General features: G+C 42.0%; 2 protein-coding genes across 9 annotated transcripts in view; one reads left to right on the forward strand and one right to left on the reverse strand.

Annotated features, from left to right (window-relative positions):
- Nucleotides 1-23,804, forward strand: part of LOC130277255 (calreticulin-like) — a 272,928-nt gene that overhangs the window by 86,237 nt on the left and 162,887 nt on the right. The window lies entirely within an intron of this gene.
- LOC130277251 (hatching enzyme 1.2-like) overlaps nt 197-23,804 on the reverse strand; it is a 29,404-nt gene continuing 5,796 nt past the window's right edge. For 2 of the 8 annotated variants that reach the window (XM_056527732.1, XM_056527739.1), the window contains exons 2-13: nt 21,664-21,688; nt 16,720-16,791; nt 16,489-16,623; nt 14,149-14,266; nt 12,295-12,473; nt 12,090-12,171; nt 9,096-9,223; nt 8,738-8,853; nt 5,617-5,845; nt 3,782-3,900; nt 2,976-3,198; nt 197-320 (exon numbers count right to left, since the gene is read on the reverse strand). In XM_056527732.1, coding sequence (XP_056383707.1) covers nt 307-320; nt 2,976-3,198; nt 3,782-3,900; nt 5,617-5,845; nt 8,738-8,853; nt 9,096-9,223; nt 12,090-12,171; nt 12,295-12,473; nt 14,149-14,266; nt 16,489-16,623; nt 16,720-16,791; nt 21,664-21,688 — 1,440 coding nt within the window. In that variant the 3' untranslated portion in view covers nt 197-306. The other 6 variants (XM_056527733.1, XM_056527736.1, XM_056527735.1 and 3 more) reach the window with 6 other exon arrangements.

Raw genomic sequence — 23,804 nt, forward strand, 5'->3', positions numbered from 1 at the left:
GATAAGTCATCAACTGGCGAGCCGAGAAGTACGTGACTAATCGAATTTACTGTAAATTCGCTCATCTCTAATCACAACCTAAGAAAAACACATATTGATTGTTTATTCCTTTACCCTCCTATAACTGATACATTATTATATTACACTCTTTTATATTTTATATTATATTATACTATATTACACACACAATTAATACATTAATTAATGTATTTTATTTTTTATTTTTATTGCAGTTTAGAATCACTGAATCCTCTTTTGAAATGTGCGAGACTCTACGGAGACCGTACCTCAATGGAGATCGTTGGTCTATGAAGATTGCACTGAAAAAACAAGAAAATCAAAGAAAATAATCAATAAAAAAAACCTGTCAAAGCAATCGACAAAACGTCGCAACTAAGACCTTTCTGTGCAGAAAAGTTGCAGAGGAGAGGAGGCGTCATACAAAATGGTGTTCTGGAGTGATTTATTGTTTTTTGCTTATGTGCGCCAAATTTATCAACCCGCTGTGATATTATGACAAATATGTCGAGCATAGGCAAAAACAAAGCAAAAAAAATGACTTATAAACTTACTATCCAAAGACAACAGTGATAAATGTCCCCCCACTGTATTCAGATTGTAAGCCCCCAGTGGGAGTGAGGACAAGCTCTGTACAGCGCTGCAGAATATGTTGGCGCTTTATAAACAAAATAATTAATTATTGTTAGTGGCAGGGTACCACTGTGCAAGGACAAACAGGGAAAAACAAGCACTGCAGTTCCTCTACATGCATGGAGGTCCCGGAGGTTGGAATTCGATTCATCACGAACTTCTCAGCTCGGCAGTTGATGACTTTTCCTGCATAAATTAGTTCAGCTTTCAAGTGCTCCCGTGGGCTGGAAAAGGTGGATACAGTCCTAGGAGACTCTTTCCTAGGACTGTATCCACCTTTTCCAGCCCACCGGAGCACCTGAAAGCTGAACTAATTTATGCAGGATAAGTCATCAACTGCCGAGCCGAGAAGTTCGTGACGAATCGAATTTACTGTAAGTTCGCTCATCTCTAATTGGAATCCTACCAATTAATAAAGGGTAGAGTATCCTTGTGATACCTACACAACATGTCTATTAAAGGGGTACTCCGCTGCTCAGCGTTTGGAACAAACTGTTCCGGACGCAGGAGCCGGTGTTGGGAGCTCTTGATGTCATAGCCCCGCCCCTCATGACGTCACCCCCCCCTCAAAGCAAGTCTATGGGAGGGGGCGTGACTTGCATTGAGGGGGCGGAGCGTGACATCATGAGGGTGCGGGGCTATGACATCACGAGCTCCCAACACCGGCTAAAGCGTTCGGAACAGTTTGTTCCAAATGCTGAGCAGCAGAGTACCCCTGTACGGCTTGACGTGTCGGAACGCCGACACGTCAGGATGGACAGATGGACCGCAAACGTCATCAGGGGGCTGGCTTGGGAGCAAATACAAGAAATAGCCATGCCCCCTGATCCCAGCTGCCGCCTTGAGCCGCAAAGGATTGTGAGATGAACGTCATCCATACCTAAGCGGAAACGCTAGACCGGGGGGGAACCATATAAAGAAGAAAAAGTAGACGATCCACGGCAGAGCGGTATAGCAAATAAATGTGAAACTAGCATAATTCTTCCTAATGGGCAGGATAGTTAAAAGTTAGTTAAAGGCATACTCCGGTGGAAAACTTTTTGTTTTTAAATCAACTGGTGCCAGAAAGTTAAACAGATTTGTAAATTACTTCTATTAAAAAATCTTGTTCCTTCCAGTACTTATCAGCTGCTGAATACTACAGAGGAAATTATTTTCTTTTTGGAACACAGAGCTCTCTGCTGACATCACGAGCACAGTGCTCTCTGCTGACATCTCTGTCCATTTTAGGAACTGTCCAGAGCAGCATATGTTTGCTATGGGGATTTTTTTACTACTCTGGACAGTTCTTAAAATGGACAGAGATGTCAGCAGAGAGAACTGTGCTCGTGATGTCAGCAGAGAGCTCTGTGTCCCAAAAAGAAAATAATTTCCTCTGTAGTATACAGCAGCTAATAAGTACTGGAAGGATTAAGATTTTTTAATAAAAGTCATTTACAAATCTGTTTAATTTTCTGGCACCAGTTGATTTAAAAAAAAAAAAAGGTTTTCCACCGGAGTACTCCTTTAAATTAAAAAAATTTATATATTTTGTGCTTAAGAGTAGGGTCACACAGAGCGCATTTGCAGCATATTCCACCATATTTCCACCTGAAAATCGAGCTCCCTGTTGCGGCCAGTTAGCTCTGTGTGTCCGCTAGTAGCGCGGGTTTTCCACTGTAGACACATTGCCTGCTCGTAGTAGTTGTGCGGTGGGAAAACAGCCAATATGAGTGACACAGAGTTACCTGGCCGTAGCAGGGAGCTCGCTCTTGTGATTACCGTCGGCGTGTCTGCAGCGTGAAATACTCTCCGTGTGACTCTAACCTTATGCTACATTTTTCGTATCAATTATACCATAAAAAATTTGCCCCAAATGCAAACAACAAGACCTTAGGCCATGTTCACACGGTGGAAATTTAGCAAAAACTTCAGCCTGAAATGAAACATACGGACATTCCGCAAATAGCGGGTGCTGGCAGAAAATGACAGCGTTAGGACTGCTCAGAAATGCGCGGTCTCCATAGACGGCAATGCATTTTTAAGCGGATTCTGCTGAACGAATTGATGTGTCATAATTCTGCCGTGTGCATGGTGCAGCAGAATTCCATTGAAAGCAATAGGACTCTGCTGCAACGGAATTTCCAAGCGGAATTTTCCTGCCAAATTCCGCTCATAAAATTCCGTCGTGTTAACACGGCCTTATACAGCAACCTCAATGGTGGATCTCCATAGCATTGACCTATACATATAAACATGCAGATTGTACCATTATACACCTGCAGGACTATAGTGCAGATACCACCTGTAAAATACATGAACATAACACCCCCATAGCTTCTTACCAAAGTAATAGTTTGCTGTGTAGCCTCCCATGTTGAACCAGTGGTCACTGCGGAATTCTAACAGGAGAGCGTTCCCAGAGGAGACGACAGGCGGGATGGGTTTGTTCCAGCAGTATCTGCCCAGCAATGGGGAATCTGTTCTGCCCCCGTCAAAGACAAGGAGGTAATCGTAGAGGCAGGCACTGGAGTACTCCACATCGAAGAATGTAAAGTTCAGGACAATCTGTCAGAAGATGTCAGTGATGTTACTGGGGAGTATTTAATGGCCATAGCATTATACCTGGGGGGGGAGGGCAGTGGTTGGTGCTGTTATTGTGTGACATCCGGGGGGGAAGTTTGTAGTGACCCAGTAGAGAATAACGTGTTCTTCTATACTCCTGTCCATCCTGTGGACTAGCTGTCTGGGCATGCTGGGAGTTGTAGTTTTGCAACAGCTGAAGGAACACTGTTTTAGAGATGACACCAGAAATTTATGGCTTAACCTTAGGACAAGCATCCAACTTTTTGACCCCTTCCCCACCCTCTACATACAGCTGATGCCATGTCTCCTTCATCTTTTGCAGCTCTATTTAGCACAATCCCATTCAAGTGAATGGCTGTAATACCAGAAACAGCCACTACCAAAGGTATGGCGCTGTGCCTAGTAAACAATCAGCTGATCAGTGTTGGTACTTATCTAATACTGATGGCCTGTTCTAAGGATGTTTCGGTTCTGGAGTGCCCCTTTAAGTTTTTCTGCGAACAAGGGACTGATGTAAAGGGTGTAAATCAATCAAAAGGAATTCAATTCTAATAAAATATCTTACCTGATAGCCCTCAGGAGCCCATATGGAGGTAAAGCAATCTGACAGGTTGGGATAGGGATCTGGGTAGAGGGGAGACGTGACAGTGCCGTTATCCGTAGTGTAAGTACCGCCACAGTCCACTAAGGGAAACAGAAGATTTTATAGTGAAATGTTCATGGTCCATCTAGTCTGCCCTTATATTATTTCCTTTTTATACACATTTTACTGATCATTTTTCTACCACATCTTATGGAAATTTGTTCCAAGCATCCACTATGTTTATACTGTAACCATGGAACGTCCTCTAAACTCCTATCAACACAGATTGACCAAGTGTGGGGTACAAGCTGTATAGAAGCATACCCAGGAAGCCATTCCTTATGTGCAAAGCTGCTTATATTAAAGAAAGTGCTACTTCAAAAAGGAGAGCGCCCCCTTTAGGCCCCAATATATATGCAAAGATAATAACGGGACACAGTGCACATATTTTTAGACTTTGGGCACCTCTTCAATATGTTTGATACGTCTTTAAGGAAATAAAGAGAAAGAGAGAGCAGGAAAAGGAGAGAGGAAGAGAGAGAGAAAAAGCGAGAAGAAGAAAAAGAGAGAGAGAAAGAGAGAGGAAGAAAGGGACAGAGAGAGAAAAAGTGAGGAGAAGAAAAAGAGAGACAGACAGAGAGAAGAGAGAGGAAGAAAGGGAGAGAAAGAGAGAGAGAGAAAAAGTGAGAGAAGAAGAGAGAAGGAGAGACAGACAGAGAGAGGAAGAAAGAGAGAGAAAGAAAGGGACAGAGAGAGAGGGAGAGAAAGAGAGGGAGAGAGAGAGAGAGAGAGAGAGAGAGAGAGAGAGAGGGAGAGAGTGAGAGAGAGAGAGAGAGAGAGAGAGGAAGAGAGAGAGTGAGAGAAGAAGAGAGAGAGAAAAAGTGAGAGAAGAAGAGAGAAGGAGAGACAGACAGAGAGAGGAAGAAAGGGTGAGAAAGGAAGGGACAGAGAGAGAGGGAGAGAAAGAGAGAGAGAGAGATAGGAGAGAGAGAGAGAGAGAGATAGGAGAGAGAGAGAGATAGGAGAGAGAGAGAGAGAGAGAGTGAGAGAAGAAGAGAGAGAGAAAAAGTGAGAGAAGAGAGAGAGAGAGAGGAGAGAGAGAGAGAGGGAGAGAAAGAAAGAGACAGAGAGAAAGAAAGAAAGGGAAAGAAAGAGAGAAAGACAGAGAGAGAGTGAAAGAGAGAGAAAGAAGAAGAGAGAGAAAAAATTGAGAGAAGAAAAGAGAGAGGGAGAGAGAGAGAGAGAGAAAGAGAGGAAGTGAAGAGAGCGGAGAGAGAAAAAAGAGAAAGATAGACAGAGAAAGAAAGAGAAGAGAGAGAAGAAGGACAGAGAGAAAGTGAGAAATAAAAAAGTAGAGAAGCGAGATAAAAGAAAGTGTCAGAAAATGAGAAAAGAGTGGAAGAGAGAAAGAGAAAAAGGAGGGGAAACAAAGAAAAAGAGAAAGAAAAAAAAGGAGAGAACTGTGCTGCAGTTTAGATCAAGGATTAATGCATATTAGCTATTACCTGTAAATGAAGCTCTGTCAATACGAAGAAAACCAGCTCTTTAGTGCCACCTATAGGTAACCTACAGAAATGGTTTTCTGGCCTCTGGAATATAGATAACTTGCATTACTTATTTCCCATGAAGCATTGCTCCATCCATCAGATGGGTCTTCTCAATGAGGGCTGGCACTGTTGCAAAAGTACAACACCCAGCATGCCTGGACAGCCAAAGGGTATCTGGTCATACTTGGAGTTGTAGTTATGCAACAGCTGGAGGCGCCCAGGTTGGAGGCTACTGCTGTACAGTATACTGTGTCGATCTTCTTCATGTACCTAATCCATAGGACGCCTTTAAGTCAACAGCTGCACGATTAGGAGCCTCATAAACAAACTCCACCAACAAGGAGTTCCCAGACGCCACCATTAGAGGGAGCTCATGAGTGCCACACATTCTGTCGATCAGCACAGGGGATTTCTTGCTCCGTCCATCGTATACCGTAATATAATACGTACTACACTCCTCAGAGATAGGAACATCAAAACTATCAAACTGCAAGAAAGCCTGGAAAACAATGGACACAAAGTCAGATACTTCTGTACTGTAAATGGTACAATAAAGGAAAGCACTGATAGCTGTTAGCACAATATATCGTGCGGTATTTTTTATATTAATATTTCTTGTTCTCTAAATTAAGATAATTCCTATTGCTCAGAATAAAGGGTGGTCTTTTGCCTTCAGGTTTGTTTGTTTTTTTGCACATTTTAGCTTGCTAGATACCACTATACCGCCATATAGTGCCATACCATATGTAGCTCAAAAAAATACTACAATACTGTCCGTGGGATATGCAGAAACTAATTGTACTGCCTTAAAGAGACCACATAATACTGCCATATAATTCCGCCATATAGTGCCATATCACATGCCGTCATGAAAATACTACCATCATTTATTGCCCAAGGGATATTCAGCTTCTAATAATACTGCCCTAAAGAGTCCACATAATACTGCTATATATATATAATTCCCATATAATGCTGCCATACAGTATATGAATCATGTAATAATACTGCCTTAAAGAGACCATATAATACTGCCATATAATTCCCATATTATGCTGCTATACAGTGCCATACCATATGCAGCTTCCACATAATACCATCATCTATTGCCTAAAGCAATGTTTTCCAAACAAATTGTCTCCAGCTGTTGCAAAACTACAACTCCCAGCATGCTTGGAGTTGTAGTTTTGCAACAGTGGAGACACTTTGATAAACACTGGCCCAAAGCATCTGCATTGTCTAACAATACCGCCTTAAAGAGACCGCATTATACTTCTATATAAGTCCCATATAACACCACCACATAGTGCCATACAATATGCAGCTTCCACATAATACCATCATGTATTGTTTAAAGGATATGCAGCATCTAACAGTATTGCCTTTAAGAGACCACATAATACTGCCATATAATTCCCATATAACGCCGCCATACAGTGCCATCTTTAGGGCAATACATGATTCTATTATGTGGAAGCAGCAAAACAATAGAACCATGCATTGCCCTAAAGATATGATTCGTCTAATAATACCGTCTTAAAGAGATCACATAATACTGCCATTTAATTTCCATATAATGCCGCCATACAGTGCCATCTTTAGGGTAATAAATGGTTCTATTATGTGGAAGCAGCAAAACAACAGAGCCATGCATTGCCCTAAAGATATGAATCATCTAATAATACTGTCTTAAAGTGACCACATAATACTGCCATATAATTCCCATATTATGCCGCTATACAGTGCCATAACATGTAGCTTCAACATTATACCACCAAGTATTGTCCAAAGGATATGCAGCATCTAACAATATCGCCTTAAAGAAACCACATGATACTGACATATAAAATCCCACAATATTGCCACTGACATCACAAATAATACCACAATATTGCAAAATAGTATTGTGTGGTTGTTGTCCACTACTGGGGTCCCCAAGGAAACTGAGGCCCCAAAATTGTTCCTGTAAAGAGCGTTTCTGTAAGGATTCGGACTGGTATACAGCGAGTACACTGGAGGTGGATCCTCTGTGTCAGTGAGGTGATGGCGTGGGCCGTACCAGGGGAACGGAATCTAAGGGGTTACTGGTTTTCACCAGAGCTCGCCGCAAAACGGGATAGACTTGCAGCGGCAGGTAACCCCCAGGTCGTTCCACCCGATAGCGACTCAACCCCACTGACAGCTGAGACAGGCGCGGTACACAAGGGCAAGGCAAGAGCAAGGTCGGACGTAGCAGAAGGTCAGGGCAGGCAGCAAAGGGTCGTAGTCAGGGGCAACGGCAAGGGTCTGGATACACAAAACGCTTTCTCAGGGCACTAGGGCAACAAGATCCGGCAGGGACAGGAAGGGGAAGTGGGTTTTTATATGAATGGGAGTGATTGACAACTGATTGGGCCAGGCACCAATTAGTGGTGCACTGGCCCTTTAAATTTCAGAGAGCCGGCGCGCCCTAGAGAGCGGGGCCGCGCGCGCCGGGACGTGACAGCCGGGGAACGGGACAGGTGAGTGGATTGGGATGCGACCCGCGGGCGGGCGCGTCCCGCTACGCGGATCGCATCCCCGCCGCCACTGACAGTGCAGCGCTCCCGGTCTGCGGGTCTGACCGGGCGCTGCAGACAGGAGAACGCCGCGAGCGCTCCGGGGAGGAGCAGGGACCAGGAGCGCTCGGCGTAACAGTCTCTTTTTATTGAACATATATATAGCGTCACAATCTACATAAAAAATCCAGCAGTTTCCTCTATACCGCCATGACTAATCATTCCAAACAACCACAAGTAACAGTTCCCCCGTTCTTCTTGCTGTACGCTCGTGCGCGTAGCCTGCCGGTATCGTCTCCGGTCAACCAATAGAATATGTGAAGAAGAAAAAGACCAGCACTGTAGCAATGCAATCCAAACGCCTTTGCTTTATTGAATGTAGTCACACCAAGATACAGACAGGAGGTAAAAACTTTCTGACACGTTTCACGCTGTTATCGCTTAGCCATAGAATATTTTTATAGACATAAAACCTCCATTAAAGGGGTACTCCGCTGCTCAGCGTTTGGTATAAACAGCCGTCACGCCCCCTCCCATAGACTTGTATTGAGGGGGTGGGGTGTGATGTCATGAGGGGGTGTGGCTATGACGTCACAAGCTCCCGGCTCCACCGTTCGGAACAGTTGGTTCTAAACACTTAGCAGCGAAGTACCCCTTTAATGGAAGTTTTATGTCTGTAAAACTATTCTATGGCTAAGCGCTAACAACGTGAAACGTGTCAGAACGTTTTACCTCCTGTCTGTATCTTGGTGTGACTACGTTCAATAAAGCAAAGGCGTTTGGATTGCATTGCTACAGTGCTGGACTTTTTCTTCTTCACATATGCCATGACTAATCATACTGTACATACTCACCTTATTTCTGTTCACCCGTATAAGCCAAATGCAGCTTGTAGCATTCTTATAGGATGAGGTGAAGGCATCAAAGTCCAAAGATCCATTGATCCCAATTAACAAAAAACTGCAAATATCTAAAAAACAATGAACATGAGGAGCAGAGGTGAGAATCCGAGCCTGGACCATACCAAATGATGTACGGGGGGGGGGGGGGGGGGGAAACCTGTGACTACTGTATGCAGCATTTTATACAATGAAATGACTGTAATGCACCCAATGCTTACATGTGGAATAGTGGGAATATGGGCTTGAATAATTAATAATTATATATTGTTATGGTTTGTTTCTATGCTTCAGTGAGGATTGGATCACGTACCGCAGTCATACAGCTTCTTCACTTTAGCGACATCTAGTGGACTGAGGCCGTATCTCTGTCCAATGGCTACAGACTCATCCGGTTTAGGATTCAGGCTCGGCTGCCCGGACGTGTTAGAATAGGAAAACCTGCAAGGACATAAGGATAAGTAATGTTATGTATATACACAGTGACCTCACCAGCAGAATAGTGAGTACAGCTTTGGAGTATAATACAGGATATAACTCAGGATCAGTATAGAATAAGTAATGTAATGTACATACACAGTGACCTCACCAGCAGAATAGTGAGTACAGCTCTGGAGTATAATACAGGATATAACTCAGGATCAGTACAGGATAAGTAATGTAATGTATGTACACAGTGATCTCACCAGCAGAATAGTGAGTACAGCTTTGGAGCATAATACAGGATATAACTCAGGATCAGTACAGGATAAGTAATGTAATGTATGTACACAGTGACCTCACCAGCAGAATAGTGAGTACAGCTCTGGAGTATAATACAGGATATAATTCAGGATCACTACAGGATAAGTAATGTAATGTATGTACACAGTGATCTCACCAGCAGAATAGTGAGTACAGCTTTGGAGCATAATACAGGATATAACTCAGGATCAGTACAGGATAAGTAATGTAATGTATGTACACAGTGACCTCACCAGCAGAATAGTGAGTACAGCTCTGGAGTATAATACAGGATATAACTCAGGATCAGTACAGGATAAGTAATGTAATGTATGTACACAGTGACCCCACCAGCAGAATAGTGAGTACAGCTCTGGAGTATAATACAGGATATAACTCAGGATCAGTACAGGATAAGTAATGTAATGTATGTACACAGTGACCTCACCAGCAGAATAGTGAGTACAGCTCTGGAGTTTAATACAGGATATAACTCAGGATCAGTACAGGATAAGTAATGTAATGTATGTACACAGTGACCTCACCAGCAGAATAGTGAGTACAGCTCTGGAGTATAATACAGGCTATAACTCAGGATCAGTACAGGATAAGTAATGTAATGTATGTACACAGTGACCTCACCAGCAGAATAGTGAGTACAGCTCTGGAGTATAATACAGGATATAACTCAGGATCAGTACAGGATAAGTAATGTAATGTATGTACACAGTGACCTCACCAGCAGAATAGTGAGTACAGCTCTGGAGTATAATACAGGCTATAATTCAGGATCAGTACAGGATAAGTAATGTAATGTATGTACACAGTGACCCCAACAGCAGAATAGTGAGTACAGCTCTGGAGTATAATACAGGATATAACTCAGGATCAGTACAGGATAAGTAATGTAATGTATGTACACAGTGACCTCACCAGCAGAATAGTGAGTACAGCTCTGGAGTATAATACAGGATATAACTCAGGATCAGTACAGGATAAGTAATGTAATGTATGTACACAGTGACCCCACCAGCAGAATAGTGAGTACAGCTCTGGGGTATAATACAGGATATAACTCAGGATCAGTACAGGATAAGTAATGTAATGTATGTACACAGTGACATCACCAGTAGAATAGTGAGTACAGCTCTGGAGTATAATACAGGATAGAACTCAGGATCAGTAGAGGATAAGTAATGTAATGTATGTACACAGTGACCTCACCAGCAGAATAGTTAGTACAGCTCTGGAGTATAATACAGGATATAACTCAGGATCAGTACGGGATAAGTAATGTAATGTATGTGCACAGTGACTTCACCAGCAGAATAGTGAGTACAGCTCTCGAGTAAAATACAGGATATAATACAGGATCAGTACAGGATAAGTAATGTAATGTATGTACAGAGTGACCTCACCAGCAGAATAGCGAGTACAGCTCTGGAGTATAATACAGGATATAGCTCAGGATCAGTACAGGATAAGTAATGTAATTTATGTACACAGTGACCTCACCAGCAGAATAGTGAGTACAGCTCTGGAGTATAATACAGGATATAACTCAGAATCAGTACAGGATAAGTAATGTAATGTATGTACACCGTGATCCCACCAGCAGAATAGTGAGTACAGCTATGGAGTATAACACAGGATATAACTCAGGATCAGTACAGGATAAGTAATGTAATGTATGTACACAGTGATCCCACCAGCAGAATAGTGAGTACAGCTATGAAGTATAATACAGGATATAACTCAGGATCAGTACAGGATAAGTAATATAATGTATGTACACAGTGACCTCACCAGCAGAATAGTGAGTACAGCTCTGGGGTATAATACAGGATATAACTCAGGATCAGTACAGGATAAGTAATGTAATGTATGCACACAGTGACCTCACCAGCAGAATAGTGAGTACAGCTCTGGGGTATAATACAGGATATAACTCAGGATCAGTACAGGATAAGTAATGTAATGTATGTACACAGTGACCTCACCAGCAGAATAGTGAGTACAGCTCTGGGGTATAATACAGGATATAACTCAGGATCAGTACAGGATAAGTAATATAATGTATGTACACAGTGACCTCACCAGCAGAATAGTGAGTACAGCTCTGGGGTATAATACAGGATATAACTCAGGATCAGTACAGGATAAGTAATGTAATGTATGTACACAGTGACCTCACCAGCAGAATAGTGAGTACAGCTCTGGGGTATAATAAAGGATATAACTCAGGGTCAGTACAGGATAAGTAATGTAATGTATGTATACAGTGACCCCACCAGCAGAATAGTGAGTACAGCTCTGGAGTATAATACAGGATATAACTCAGGATCAGTACAGGATAAGTAATGTAATGTATGTACACAGTGACCTCACCAGCAGAATAGTGAGTACAGCTCTGGAGTATAATACAGGATATAACTCAGGATCAGTACAGGATAAGTAATGTAATGTATGTACACAGTGACCCCACCAAAGGCTGTCCAGGCATGCTGGGAGTTGTAGTTTTGCCACAGCTGGAGGCACACTGGTTGGGAAATACTGGCCTAGGGGTCCGAGGTGATGGTCTTACTTTCCATAGTGCATGACGGATGAGTAGTCGTATTGTAGGTTCATGTTGTCTGTATCAACCAATTCAAAATTACCCCAATCACCTGTAATGACAGAGGGAGAAGTTACAATAAGTGTCCCCTTCTCACTATAGAGCAGATATATATCCAGTGACCACAGTGAATGGATGAATCTCTCCTGGGGTCCGGTAGGTTTGGGGCTCGTACCTTCATTGATATACTGCCACATGACGTCCACGTTCTCATCACGGTCACTGCGGCTCTGCTCATGGTAAAAACCCAGTGCATGCACCATCTCATGCTGCACCACTCCACCCGCCATACATCCAGGGGTCATTAAGGAGAGTGACTGCGCCCCTCCAACCTTCCCTATGGTGGACCAGCACCTGAAGGTAACAATGTGTCACTAATAGTCTACAATGTAATCAATGTCTTATCATCTATTCACAGCAGGAGCAAAATGACTAGTTTATGGTAACTGATATGATAGTATTGCAGTATTATAGTATATTCCTGTATATAGGGGACAGTATTATAGTCGTTATTTTCTTACATATAGGAGGCAGTATTATAGTAGTTATATTCTTGTATATAGGAGCAGTATTATAGTAGTTATATTCTTGTATATAGGAGCAGTATTATAGTAGTTATATTCTTGTACATAGGGGCAGTATTATAGTAGTTATATTCTTGTATATAGGAGCAGTATTACAGTAGTTATATTCTTGTATATAGGAGCAGTATTATAGTAGTTATATTCTTGTACATAGGGGCAGTATTATAGTAGTTATATTCTTGTATATAGGAGCAGTATTACAGTAGTTATATTCTTGTATATAGGAGCAGTATTATAGTAGTTATATTCCTGTATATAGGGGACAGTATTATAGTCGTTATTTTCTTACATATAGGAGGCAGTATTATAGTAGTTATATTCTTGTATATAGGAGCAGTATTATAGTAGTTATATTCTTGTATATAGGGGCAGTATTATAGTAGTTATATTCTTGTATATAGGAGCAGTATTATAGTAGTTATATTCTTGTATATAGGAGCAGTATTATAGTAGTTATATTCTTGTATATAGGAGCAGTATTATAGTAGTTATATTCTTGTATATAGGAGCAGTATTATAGTAGTTATATTCTTGTATATAGGAGCAGTATTATAGTAGTTATATTCTTGTATATAGGAGCAGTATTATAGTAGTTATATTCTTGTATATAGGAGCAGTATTATAGTAGTTATATTCTTGTATATAGGGGCAGCATTATAGTAGTTATATTCTTGTATATAGGAGCAGTATTATAGTAGTTATATTCTTGTGTATAGGAGACAGTATTATAGTAGTTATATTCTTGTATATAGGAGCAGTATTATAGCAGTTATATTCTTGTATATAGGAGCAGTATTATAGTAGTTATATTCTTGTATATAGGAGCAGTATTATAGTAGTTATATTCTTGTATATAGGAGCAGTATTATAGTAGTTATATTCTTGTATATAGGAGCAGTATTATAGTAGTTATTTTCTTGTATATAGGATGCAGTATTATAGTAGTTATATTCTTGTATATAGGAGCAGTATTATAGCAGTTATATTCTTGTATATAGGAGCAGTATTATAGTAGTTATATTTTATTGTAGTTATTGGTGGTAGAAAAAATATATTTAAAATGTACCAAGCTTGTCAGAACAATAGTTGACTAGTATTAAGTGACAGCCACCTGACCTGCATTTCCTGGCAGAACAAACTTAAAATATGTTCCCAAATCAAACAGAGAATGGCCAAGGCGTCCCGACAGAATTAATATGACATCTGTACAGTTCTCAAGCCTGTGACTATGATATGGCAGCTTTTATGGTCAGCAAGTTCTATCTGGTTTGGTGCCTAACCTTCTATATCAGTGTTTCCTAACCAGGATGCCTCCAGCTGTTGCAAAACTACAACTCCCAGCATGCCCGGACAGTCTTCAGCTGTCCAGGCATGCTGGGAGTTGTAGTTTTGCAACAGCTGGAGGCACACTGATTGGGAAACACTGCTCTATACTGTACTCATACCCGCTTCCAGAGTAGATACTCAGATAGTCCTTCTCTGTGGTTCTTTCCATAAAATGGACACAAGTCAATGTGGTGAAGGTTTCCAGGGCCGCAGTAATCAGATTTTTATTGTCCTCACCTAGAAGCAAAAAGAAGCTCCATGTGACCAGTCTTATACAGTATTGGGCAAATGGCATTCATTGCTTAAATGGACATTCTCATTAAAACTAATTTTTGCTATTGCAGTCCTTATTGTAAATAAAAAAATCTTTCTAATGTTTTCTAAAAGTTTTCAATGTCTTATTTGTCTCGGTGTCTCCCTACTTGTCCAGAGCACATTTGCCTCCATCTCTTGCACAGACTTTGGACTCTTGCTGGGCTGGCAGAAGTCCAAAATCAGGAAATACAGTCTGGAGGGGGGGGGGGGGGGGGGGTATGTGCCTTAGCCAATCATAGCTCTTCTCACACTGAACTGCTCTGGGCTGTGTGTAGCAGAGTGAGGGAGGAAGTTCTCCCCTGTATGGCTTCAGATGATGTCACGCCTGCTGGGGAACGCCCCTTCCCAGTCTGTGAGTCTGGCTGAGACTGAGCAGAAAATACAGAGCAATATCAAGGTAGAAAACTAAAAAATAATAGAAGTAAAGGCCGGGGGTGGTTTATCATGATGGGGGCAGTGATCTGGGGGAATTATAAAATTTAACAAGATCATGAGAGGTTCTCTTTAATTACATGTAACACATAGGTAGGGTATCCTCTCCCCGAGTAAAGATTAATGCCCAGATCCCATGGCACCCAACACCCAGGGCACATAGCCAGCCGTCTACCCCCCCCCCCCTTACTAGTTGTAGTTTTGCAACAGCTAGAGGCACCCTGACCATCTATGTAAAACGCCCAAAAAACCCTTAAAGAAGCACTCCAGAAAATTTTATTTTTCTTTGCTTATATAGTGCAGCATAGCCTATGATTAGAGACAAATGTAAGGCTTCTTGTGTATGTCTTGTGCTTACCTGTTTTTTTGTGGCATAAATTAGTTTAGCAATTCTATCACTATTATGGAATCCTAATGCTGCCTACGTTTCCCATGAATCCTCTGGCCGAGGGGGTGGAGTTTGATCACTGCATCTGTTCATCTAATTAGGCTGCTGGAGTTCACCCAGATAAGTGTTGGTCGAGGTTAAGTTCACACTATGTTCAATGTTTTATTATTTTAGAGAAATATTGCCTAGAAGGCAGGCCATACAATAAGATTTCCGTAGCAGCCCTGGAGCGGGTGAGCAGAGCTACAGCCACCATCATGACTCTTCGGACCTGCGCAATCGCTCTGCAGGGGGTCCGATGAGTCTCAAGGACAGCATTAGCTTTAAGTGTCAGGGGGGGACTGGACCAAAAATAGGCCCAGGTATTTTAGACTAAGCAGCCTATATCGGCCATGGGTGTGGCTATGTAAAGGCGGAGCCACAAAGAGGAGGGGGCAAATGTCAATCATATTTGGATTTAATAGGGTACATATAAAAAAAATAATAATAATAATATATATATATATATATATATATATATATACACACATTAAGATAGGTAAGGCAATTTCCCATGATACCGCTAAATAAATAGCAGCTGTAGTTGGAGGCCCCTTTAGATATATGTAGTAGAAGCCCCCTTTAGTTAGTTGAAGTGGCAGCCCCCTTAAGGTAGATATAGTAGCAGCCTATTTAGGTAGTTGTAGTTGGAGCCCCCTTTAGGTAGTTGTAGTGGCAGCCCCCTTCTGGTAGATGTATAGGCAGCCCCCTTTAGGTAGATGTAGTGGGAACCCGCTTTGGGTAGTTGCAATGGCAGCCCCTGTAGGCAGATGTAATGGAAGCCTTCTTTGGATAGTTGTATTGGCAGCCCCATTTAGGTAGTTGCAGTGGGAGTCCCCTTTATGTAGATGTTGTGAGAGCCCCCTTTTAGGTAGAGGTAGTGGCAGCCCTATTGTCCAAACAAAAACAAAAACATTCATACCTGGCTCCTATGGTTTGCTGCGGGGCATCTCTTCTTCTCCGGTCTGTGCTCCAGCGCATGATGATGATGTCATCCATGTGCCAAAGTGCAGAGGAAGGACGCCCTCCGCCTCTTGCTACATATTGTCTCCATATTGTGGGCGGCCACAAGAGTGATTTCAGGGTGAGGAGCTAATGGCTCTTCGCTCTGTCAAACACCTGAGCGCCGCAGTTACCTATAGGCACATCTGTAAGACACTCTTATAGTTAAACGTGTCATGGACTGGCTGTCCCTGCTTGTGAGCTAGTGTTAGTGGGCGGCCAGGTTCGCGCTTCAGGTGCCAAGCACGAGTTGGTCTTGCCCTGTTCTTACTTTCTCACTTACTGTAATCTGAGGCCAGACTGTAGGGCACCCTCACCACACCGTCCTTGGATTTTGGCCATAAACATTCGGGGCACCTTAAAGCACTATAGCTTCTGTCCATCACAATATCTCCATGGAACAATTTAACAGTGGAATCTAAATATCAGAAAGATTAAATACATGTAATGGGCTGGAGCAACAAAAAGAAAATAAAAACTTTCTTTTGATGCTAGGAAAAAGGATGATTCTTACCTTTGTTGGTTCTTAATATTTGTGTAAAGACATCTTCAATCTCCTCTTCCTCTGTGTAAGCTATTGAAGGATCTGATGGATAAACAAATACATTCCCTGTTATGCAACTACATGTAATATGGCCTGCAGTTGACCCCCATTGCGGTGCCCTTCAGTAAAAACTTTAACTTTCCGGAGCCAGTTGATATATAAAAAAAAGTTTTGGCCTGGAATACCCCTTTAACATAAAATTTTACTTTTATTGATTCATTTTAAAAATCACCGGCTTCCTTCATGGACGGGAGAATGAACCGCACAGCCGAAGCCGAGCGGAGTGCGGCCGCACTCCGCTCAGCTTCGGCTGTGTGGTTCATTCTCCCATCCATGCCGCATGCCGGTGATTTTTAAGATTAAACGGGTATTCCAGGCCAAAATTTTTTTTTATATATCAACTGGCTCCAGAAAGTTAAACAGATTTGTAAATTACTTCTATTAAAAAATCTTAATTCTTCCAATAGTTATTAGCTTCTGAAGTTGAGTTGTTGTTTTCTGTTTAACTGCTCAATGATGATGTCACGTCCCGGGAGCTGTGCAGTTCCTACGGGGATAATTTCCAATCATGCACAGCTCCCGGGACGTGACATCATCATTGAGCAGTTAGACAGAAAACTTCAGAAGCTAATAACTATTGGAAGGATTAAGATTTTTTTAATAGAAGTAATTTACAAATCTTTTTAACTTTCCGGAGCCAGTTGATATATATGAAAAAAGTTTTTGCCTGGAATACCCCTTTAAGTGCAAAAACTATTTTTTCTACTCTTTTGTAAGTTTGGACATTGTTTGCTCCGGTTTTATGAACCCCATGGCCCCTACCCAGACTACCTTTGTTTCATATATGGCAGATTTTTGCACAGTGACATGCTAAGCAGTGGTGCCACCCCGTCTTTCCTCTATGCCTAAAAGTATAATAGGAACATCGTTGTAGAATGGAAGGACAAAGGTAACAGTATTTAGACTCATTCCATACACAGATTTATCAAAGAATGTCTACGGTAGAGCTATTTTCCCACATTTATTTGGGTGGTGGGTAGGGATCGACCGATATAGATTTTTTAGGGCCGATACCGATAATGGCCCTCATTTACTATTCTAAACCCGACTTGTTTTGTCAGGTTTTTTTGGCGCATCTTTGTCTGCGACATGTCGCAGACATTGTTCGCCAGTCTGCGACAGGATGCAACATTTTTTCCCGACGGACCCGATGTGGATTCTCCCAAACCCGAAAAAGGGGCGTAACCCGACATTTCTGAGCTTTCCCACGTATTTATAAAGGTTTCCAACCCGAATTTGTTGAATTGTTGTGGATTTTTTCCCGACAACTCAAAGGAGTTGGAAACCAACAAAACCCACGTGCGACAAACAGGATGCAACATAATAATAAATACCAGGGGAAAAAAGCAGTCGGGTAAGAAAGCAAGATAGACTTACAACCCGATTTTCTAAGTAAATGAGGGCCAATCAGTGAACTTTGAGGCCGATAGCCGATGGGGTGGGTTTGACTAACGTGATTTATCAAGAAGGTGCAGCAGGATGATACATTTTGCACAGCTCTGCTGTGGTGGGAAAAGCTCTACCAAATACACTTTTTCTAGACACTTGTGAGGGAGGTAAGTAGACACTTTCCCGGGTCCTGAATTTGGCAGGTTAGGTGTTTTTACTTACTTTCACAGAGCTGCCGGGACATTTTTACTTGCATTTTGGAGGCTACAATCAAATTTGATTGCGGTGTCTAAGGGGTTAAAGCCGGGCATCACCGTGATCGGGGATGTCTGGCATTAGAGATGGCCGCCGGGACCACCCAGCTATGACCTCGTGTCATAAAAGGGGAGTGGGACGCTGTCATCCACAAGAGGTTAAAGGTTGAATTGCGGAAGGTAGAAGTGATTCTCATGCCTGCTGGTAGCTAATGTAGCTTTGCGCCTATAAAAAGTACCTTTGCGCACAAAATAGCGGCTTTTGCCAAAAGTCGCAAATGATAAATACGTGACCACTGCCTGGTCAAAAAGAAAAAGTTCTACGGATAGGCAAAAAGAGTGAAACTGTCTATATCAAAAGACGCAGAAAAGTTGCTAAATATGCTGCTTGCGCCTGAACTGCGCCAAAACATAGATAAAAAAAAATGCTCTAAAAGCAATGATAAATCTCCCCGTGTGTCAAGTATATGTTCAAGTAATGAATTTCTTATAATATTTCGTGAAATATATTATCGAAACTAGTAGATGTCTGATATCTTACATTCGTAGAAGAAAGGAGGTTTACTGTGGTAAATAAAAATTATGGGAGAGATTTATCAAAACCTGTGCAGAGGAAGAGTGGAGCAGTTGCCCATGGCAACCAATCAGCTCACTTCTTTCATTTTTAAAGAGACCTGTGGAAAATGAAAGTAGCGATCTGATTGGTTGCTATGGGCAACTGCACCACTCTTCCTCTACACAGGTTTTGATAAATCTCCCCCTATATCTATATCCCAGAGAAAAGAAACTGGACTACAGAGAATAAAAAAGTTTAAAAAGAAAAAAAAAAAAGAAAAGAAAGGGATGGAAAGTAATGAATCAAGATAGAAAAGTAGAAGATTAGGAAATAGTTAACCCAGGGTTAGACTTTTGATGTAGTCTGAATTAGTGCCAGAAAAACCTCAACAAGAAATAATCATATTGGGGGAGATTTATCACAACCTGTGTAGAGGAAAAGCTGCTCGGTTGCCCATAGCAACCAATCGGATCGCTTTCACTTTCATTTTTCACAAGGCCTCTGCAAAATGAAAGCAGCGATCTGATTGGTTGCTATGGGCAACTGGTCAACTTTCCCTCTGCACAGGTTTTGATAAATCTCCCCCATTAAGACTACATTTGTATTTATCCTTTATAACAAATGCAGTAGTAGGGGTCATTCGTGTATTTTTTAATATTTTAATGAGTATGATACATTATCCTACCACAAGGGCCCTGTGCGAGGATATTTAATCTATTATAGAATGTATTGCATATATTTTAATAAATCATCTGAAGAATTTGAAGCACGGTCTCCAGTTCTATTTTATCGTACTGTATTGTTCATCATACACCAGTTTTTCCAACTACAGTGATCCCTCAACTTACAATGGCCTCAACATACAATAGTTTCAACATACGATGGTCTTTTCTGGACCATTGTAAGTTGAAACCAGACTCACCGTACAATTCTACAGACAGTCCAGATCTGTGAAACGTGTCAATGGCAGGAAGAACCGACCAATCAGAATGGGCATTTTACTGGTAAAACCCCTGTATTACTGAAGTGCATGCACTGACTGGTGTCTGGTAGCGCCCCCTACAGTACAGGGAGGTATTACATGTTCTGTACTCTTTACCTATATTACTGAAGTGCATGCACTGACTGGTGTCTGGTAGTGCCCCCTACAGTACAGGGAGGAATTACATGTTCTGTACTCTTTACCTGTATTACTGAAGCATATGCACTGACTGGTGTCTGGTAGCGCCCCCTACAGTACAGGGAGGTATTACATGTTCTGTACTCTTTACCTGTATTACTGAAGTGTATGCACTGACTGGTGTCTGGTAGCGCCCCCTACAGTACAGGGAGGAATTACATGTTCTGTACTCTTTACCTGTATTACTGAAGCATATGCACTGACTGGTGTCTGGTAGCACCCCCTACAGTACAGGGAGGTATTACATGTTCTGTATTACTCTTTACCTGTATTACTGAAGCATATGCACTGACTGGTGTCTGGTAGCGCCCCCTACAGTACAGGGAGGTATTACATGTTCTGTATTACTCTTTACCTGTATTACTGAAGCATATGCACTGACTGATATCTGGTAGCGCCCCCTACAGTACAGGGAGGTATCACATGTTCTGTACTCTTTACCTGTATTACTGAAGTGTATGCACTGACTGGTGTCTGGTAGCGCCCCCTACAGTACAGGGAGGTATCACATGTTCTGTACTCTTTACCTGTATTACTGAAGTGTATGCACTGACTGATGTCTGGTAGTGCCCCCTACAGTACAGGGAGGTATTACATGTTCTGTACTACTCTTTACCTGTATTACTGAAGTGCATGCACTGACTGGTTTCTGGTAGCGCCCCCTACAGTACAGAGAGGTATTACATGTTCTGTACACTTTACCAGTAGAAGGGTTACGTGTTCCTTTGGACACCAGGTGAGGGCGACTCCATGTTACTTTATTAGGACATTGCCTGTACTGTACAGGACCCCAAAGAAGCTCCTGCCCTCTACATAGACCAGTGTTTCCCAAGCAGGGTGCCCCCAGATGTTGCAAAACTACAACTCCCATCATGCCCGGACAGCCTTTGGCTGTCCGGGCATGCTGGGAGTTGTAGTTTTGCAACAGCTGGAGGCTCCCTGCTTAGGAATCACTGACATAGACAGTGATTACAGCTCCCAGCAGATCTTTATTACTTTTATCCTTAAGAATTTGCTTTATCTATATTAGTTATCTACTTATTTTTCTTTAATCCAATTTTTTTCCTATTTTCGGATGACATTTTGGTGCCTTTAGAACCAATTACCTGGTTTCCATAGAGTTCTGGTCTCAACATACAATGGTTTCAACATACAATGGTCGTCCTGGAACCAATTAATATTGTAACTTGAGGGACCACCATAGTCCTTGAGGTTTGGATACAGGTTTTATTTCATTGTGATTATTTTTTACACCATAGGGTATTGGTAATTATCCAGCATAACCTGAGACTTTTTGTTCTATTTTTTTGTGAGCTGCACACATTTTTGGTTTTATCTGGGTTCTATAGGTATCCTTTTTAATACATACAATAGTATCCAGCCTGACAGTAAGAGTATCAGTCTCTTTTCGGGGGAACATGGAATGGGTGACATTCTGTGCCAACCGTGGTATAATATAGATCACAACCACTCACCATCTGAAGGTCTTCTTGTTACCAGCTGCAAAATGAAAAAATATATAGTAAAAGCACTAATTATAATCGATACGGGTCATGATTCTAATATACTTTATGTTGTACTTCCCCATCCTTTTTTCGAGATTTCAGCTTGCTTTCAGTGAGTGGAAACCTTAGACTAGAATGGCTGCATACCCCACCTGATCATGTAAGAAGCTATAGACGTGGATCAATTGGAAGCGATTAGGAAAGGTTTTCAACCTGTGGGTCCATTCACTGACAGCAAGGAGAGATCTTCACAAAATGGGGAAGGAATTAAAGGGGTACTCTTGTGGAAAACCTTAATTAAAAAAAATATATATATATTTTAAATCAACTGGTGCCAGAAAGTTAAACAGATTTGTAATTTACTTCTATTAAAAAATCTTAATCCTTCCAGTACTTCTTAGCTGCTGAATAATACAGTGGAAATGGTTTTCTTTTTGGAACACTTTTAGGAACTGTCCAGAGCAGCATATGTTTGCTATGGGGATTTTCTCCTACTCTGGACAGTTGATGTCAGCAGAGAGCACTGTGCTCGTGATGTCAGCAGAGAGCTCTGTGTTCCAAAAAGAAAACCGCTTCCTCTGTATTATTCAGCAGCTAATAAGTACTGGAAGGATTAAGATTTTTTTAATAGAAGTAAATTACAAATCTTTTTGGCACCGGTTGATTTAAAAAAAAAAAAAAAGTTTTCTACGGGAGTACCCCTTTAAATACAAAGCTTATTAAAAAAGTACGTTTCAGAACTTTTTCCAGGTAGATCTGTCGGAGTGTCTCCTATTTATTAGGACCCATCCCACCATGTACTGTGAATATGGCCGGAATGGGACAATCCATTTCTATATAACACTTAATGGCCCATCCCATGCCTAATAGTTGTTACTCCCACCTCTGATGACCCCTGTGCCAGGATTCATGTCGGTCGCTCTTCCCATAGAAGTGAATGGAGAAGTTACTTGCATTGAAGTTGAGCAAAAGTTGACAAAAAAAAGTTGTATTGAACTTGGAAAAAAGGGTTGAGCACTTCAGTTTGGCTGTTTTCCTAATTCCCATTGAGTCCAATGGAGTGATCCTCTCTATTCCCAAGGAGTCACAGCACCCACGTTGTCCTGATAGGTTGGGGGTCCACACTTATCATGCACTTACAAAATACGCCATAATTATCCCAGATTGTTGGCTCCCGTACTCACCGGAAGAGTATCCGCAAATGCTAGAAGAAGGAAACAGACGAGGACACGACTGTGCATTGTTCTATCATCTACGGGCAGTGCAGGCTCAGTTTCATACATAAGAAGTAGAACCAGCAGTCTCCTGCTCAGCTCTGCTATATGTACCCGGTTCACCCACCAGCTGCCAAGGTTCCTTATTGATAAGGATGATAGGATCCATTACAACTCTTTGGAAGACCTTGGTTTAAATAAATATCTCTGGTTGTGAAGTATTTCCATCATCAGAGCTGCTGGCGTTATCTACAGTGGCATATGCCAGATACAACGCCGCATGAATTTAACATTGGTGTGAATGGATTTTTCGTTCACACTGCGAAAAATTCAGCTGCAGAAATTGTGGATTTCGGACCGGCAGAAAAATGAACATCTTCATTATTGATCAAAATATGATGCAGCTCTTTGATCAGGTAATTGGCAGGGGATAAGATGTCTGATCGCGGGGGGGGGGGGGGACCGCTGCGATCTCGGCTGCGGCATCGCAGACATCCGGTGTACGGTGCAAACTTTGCTCCGTGCCGGATGACTGGCGATGTGGAGGCTCGTGACGTCACGGTCACGCCCCACCCCGTCCAAAGACTTGAGCAGCCGTAACGTCACGAGCCTCCAGCGCTGCACCCGACGCTTTAAAGGAATGCTGGGAGCAGCAGGGTGATTGTGCGGGTCCCCAGCAGCGGGACCACCTTGATTAGACATCTTATCCCTTATCCTTTGGATAGGGAATAAGATGTCTAGGGGCGGAGTACCCCTTTAATGACCTATCCTATGGAACACTGGCAGATTTTCGTATAGCTGGTTTGGGTGGCTGACCAATGCCTGAGTATCCTGACCACTCAAAGTGCCCATTACTTAATCTGCCATGACCCAACAAGAAGCCAATATTTTCCTTTA

This window comes from Hyla sarda, chromosome 6 (assembly GCF_029499605.1).
Source record: "Hyla sarda isolate aHylSar1 chromosome 6, aHylSar1.hap1, whole genome shotgun sequence".
NCBI classification, from domain to species: Eukaryota; Metazoa; Chordata; class Amphibia; order Anura; family Hylidae; genus Hyla; species Hyla sarda.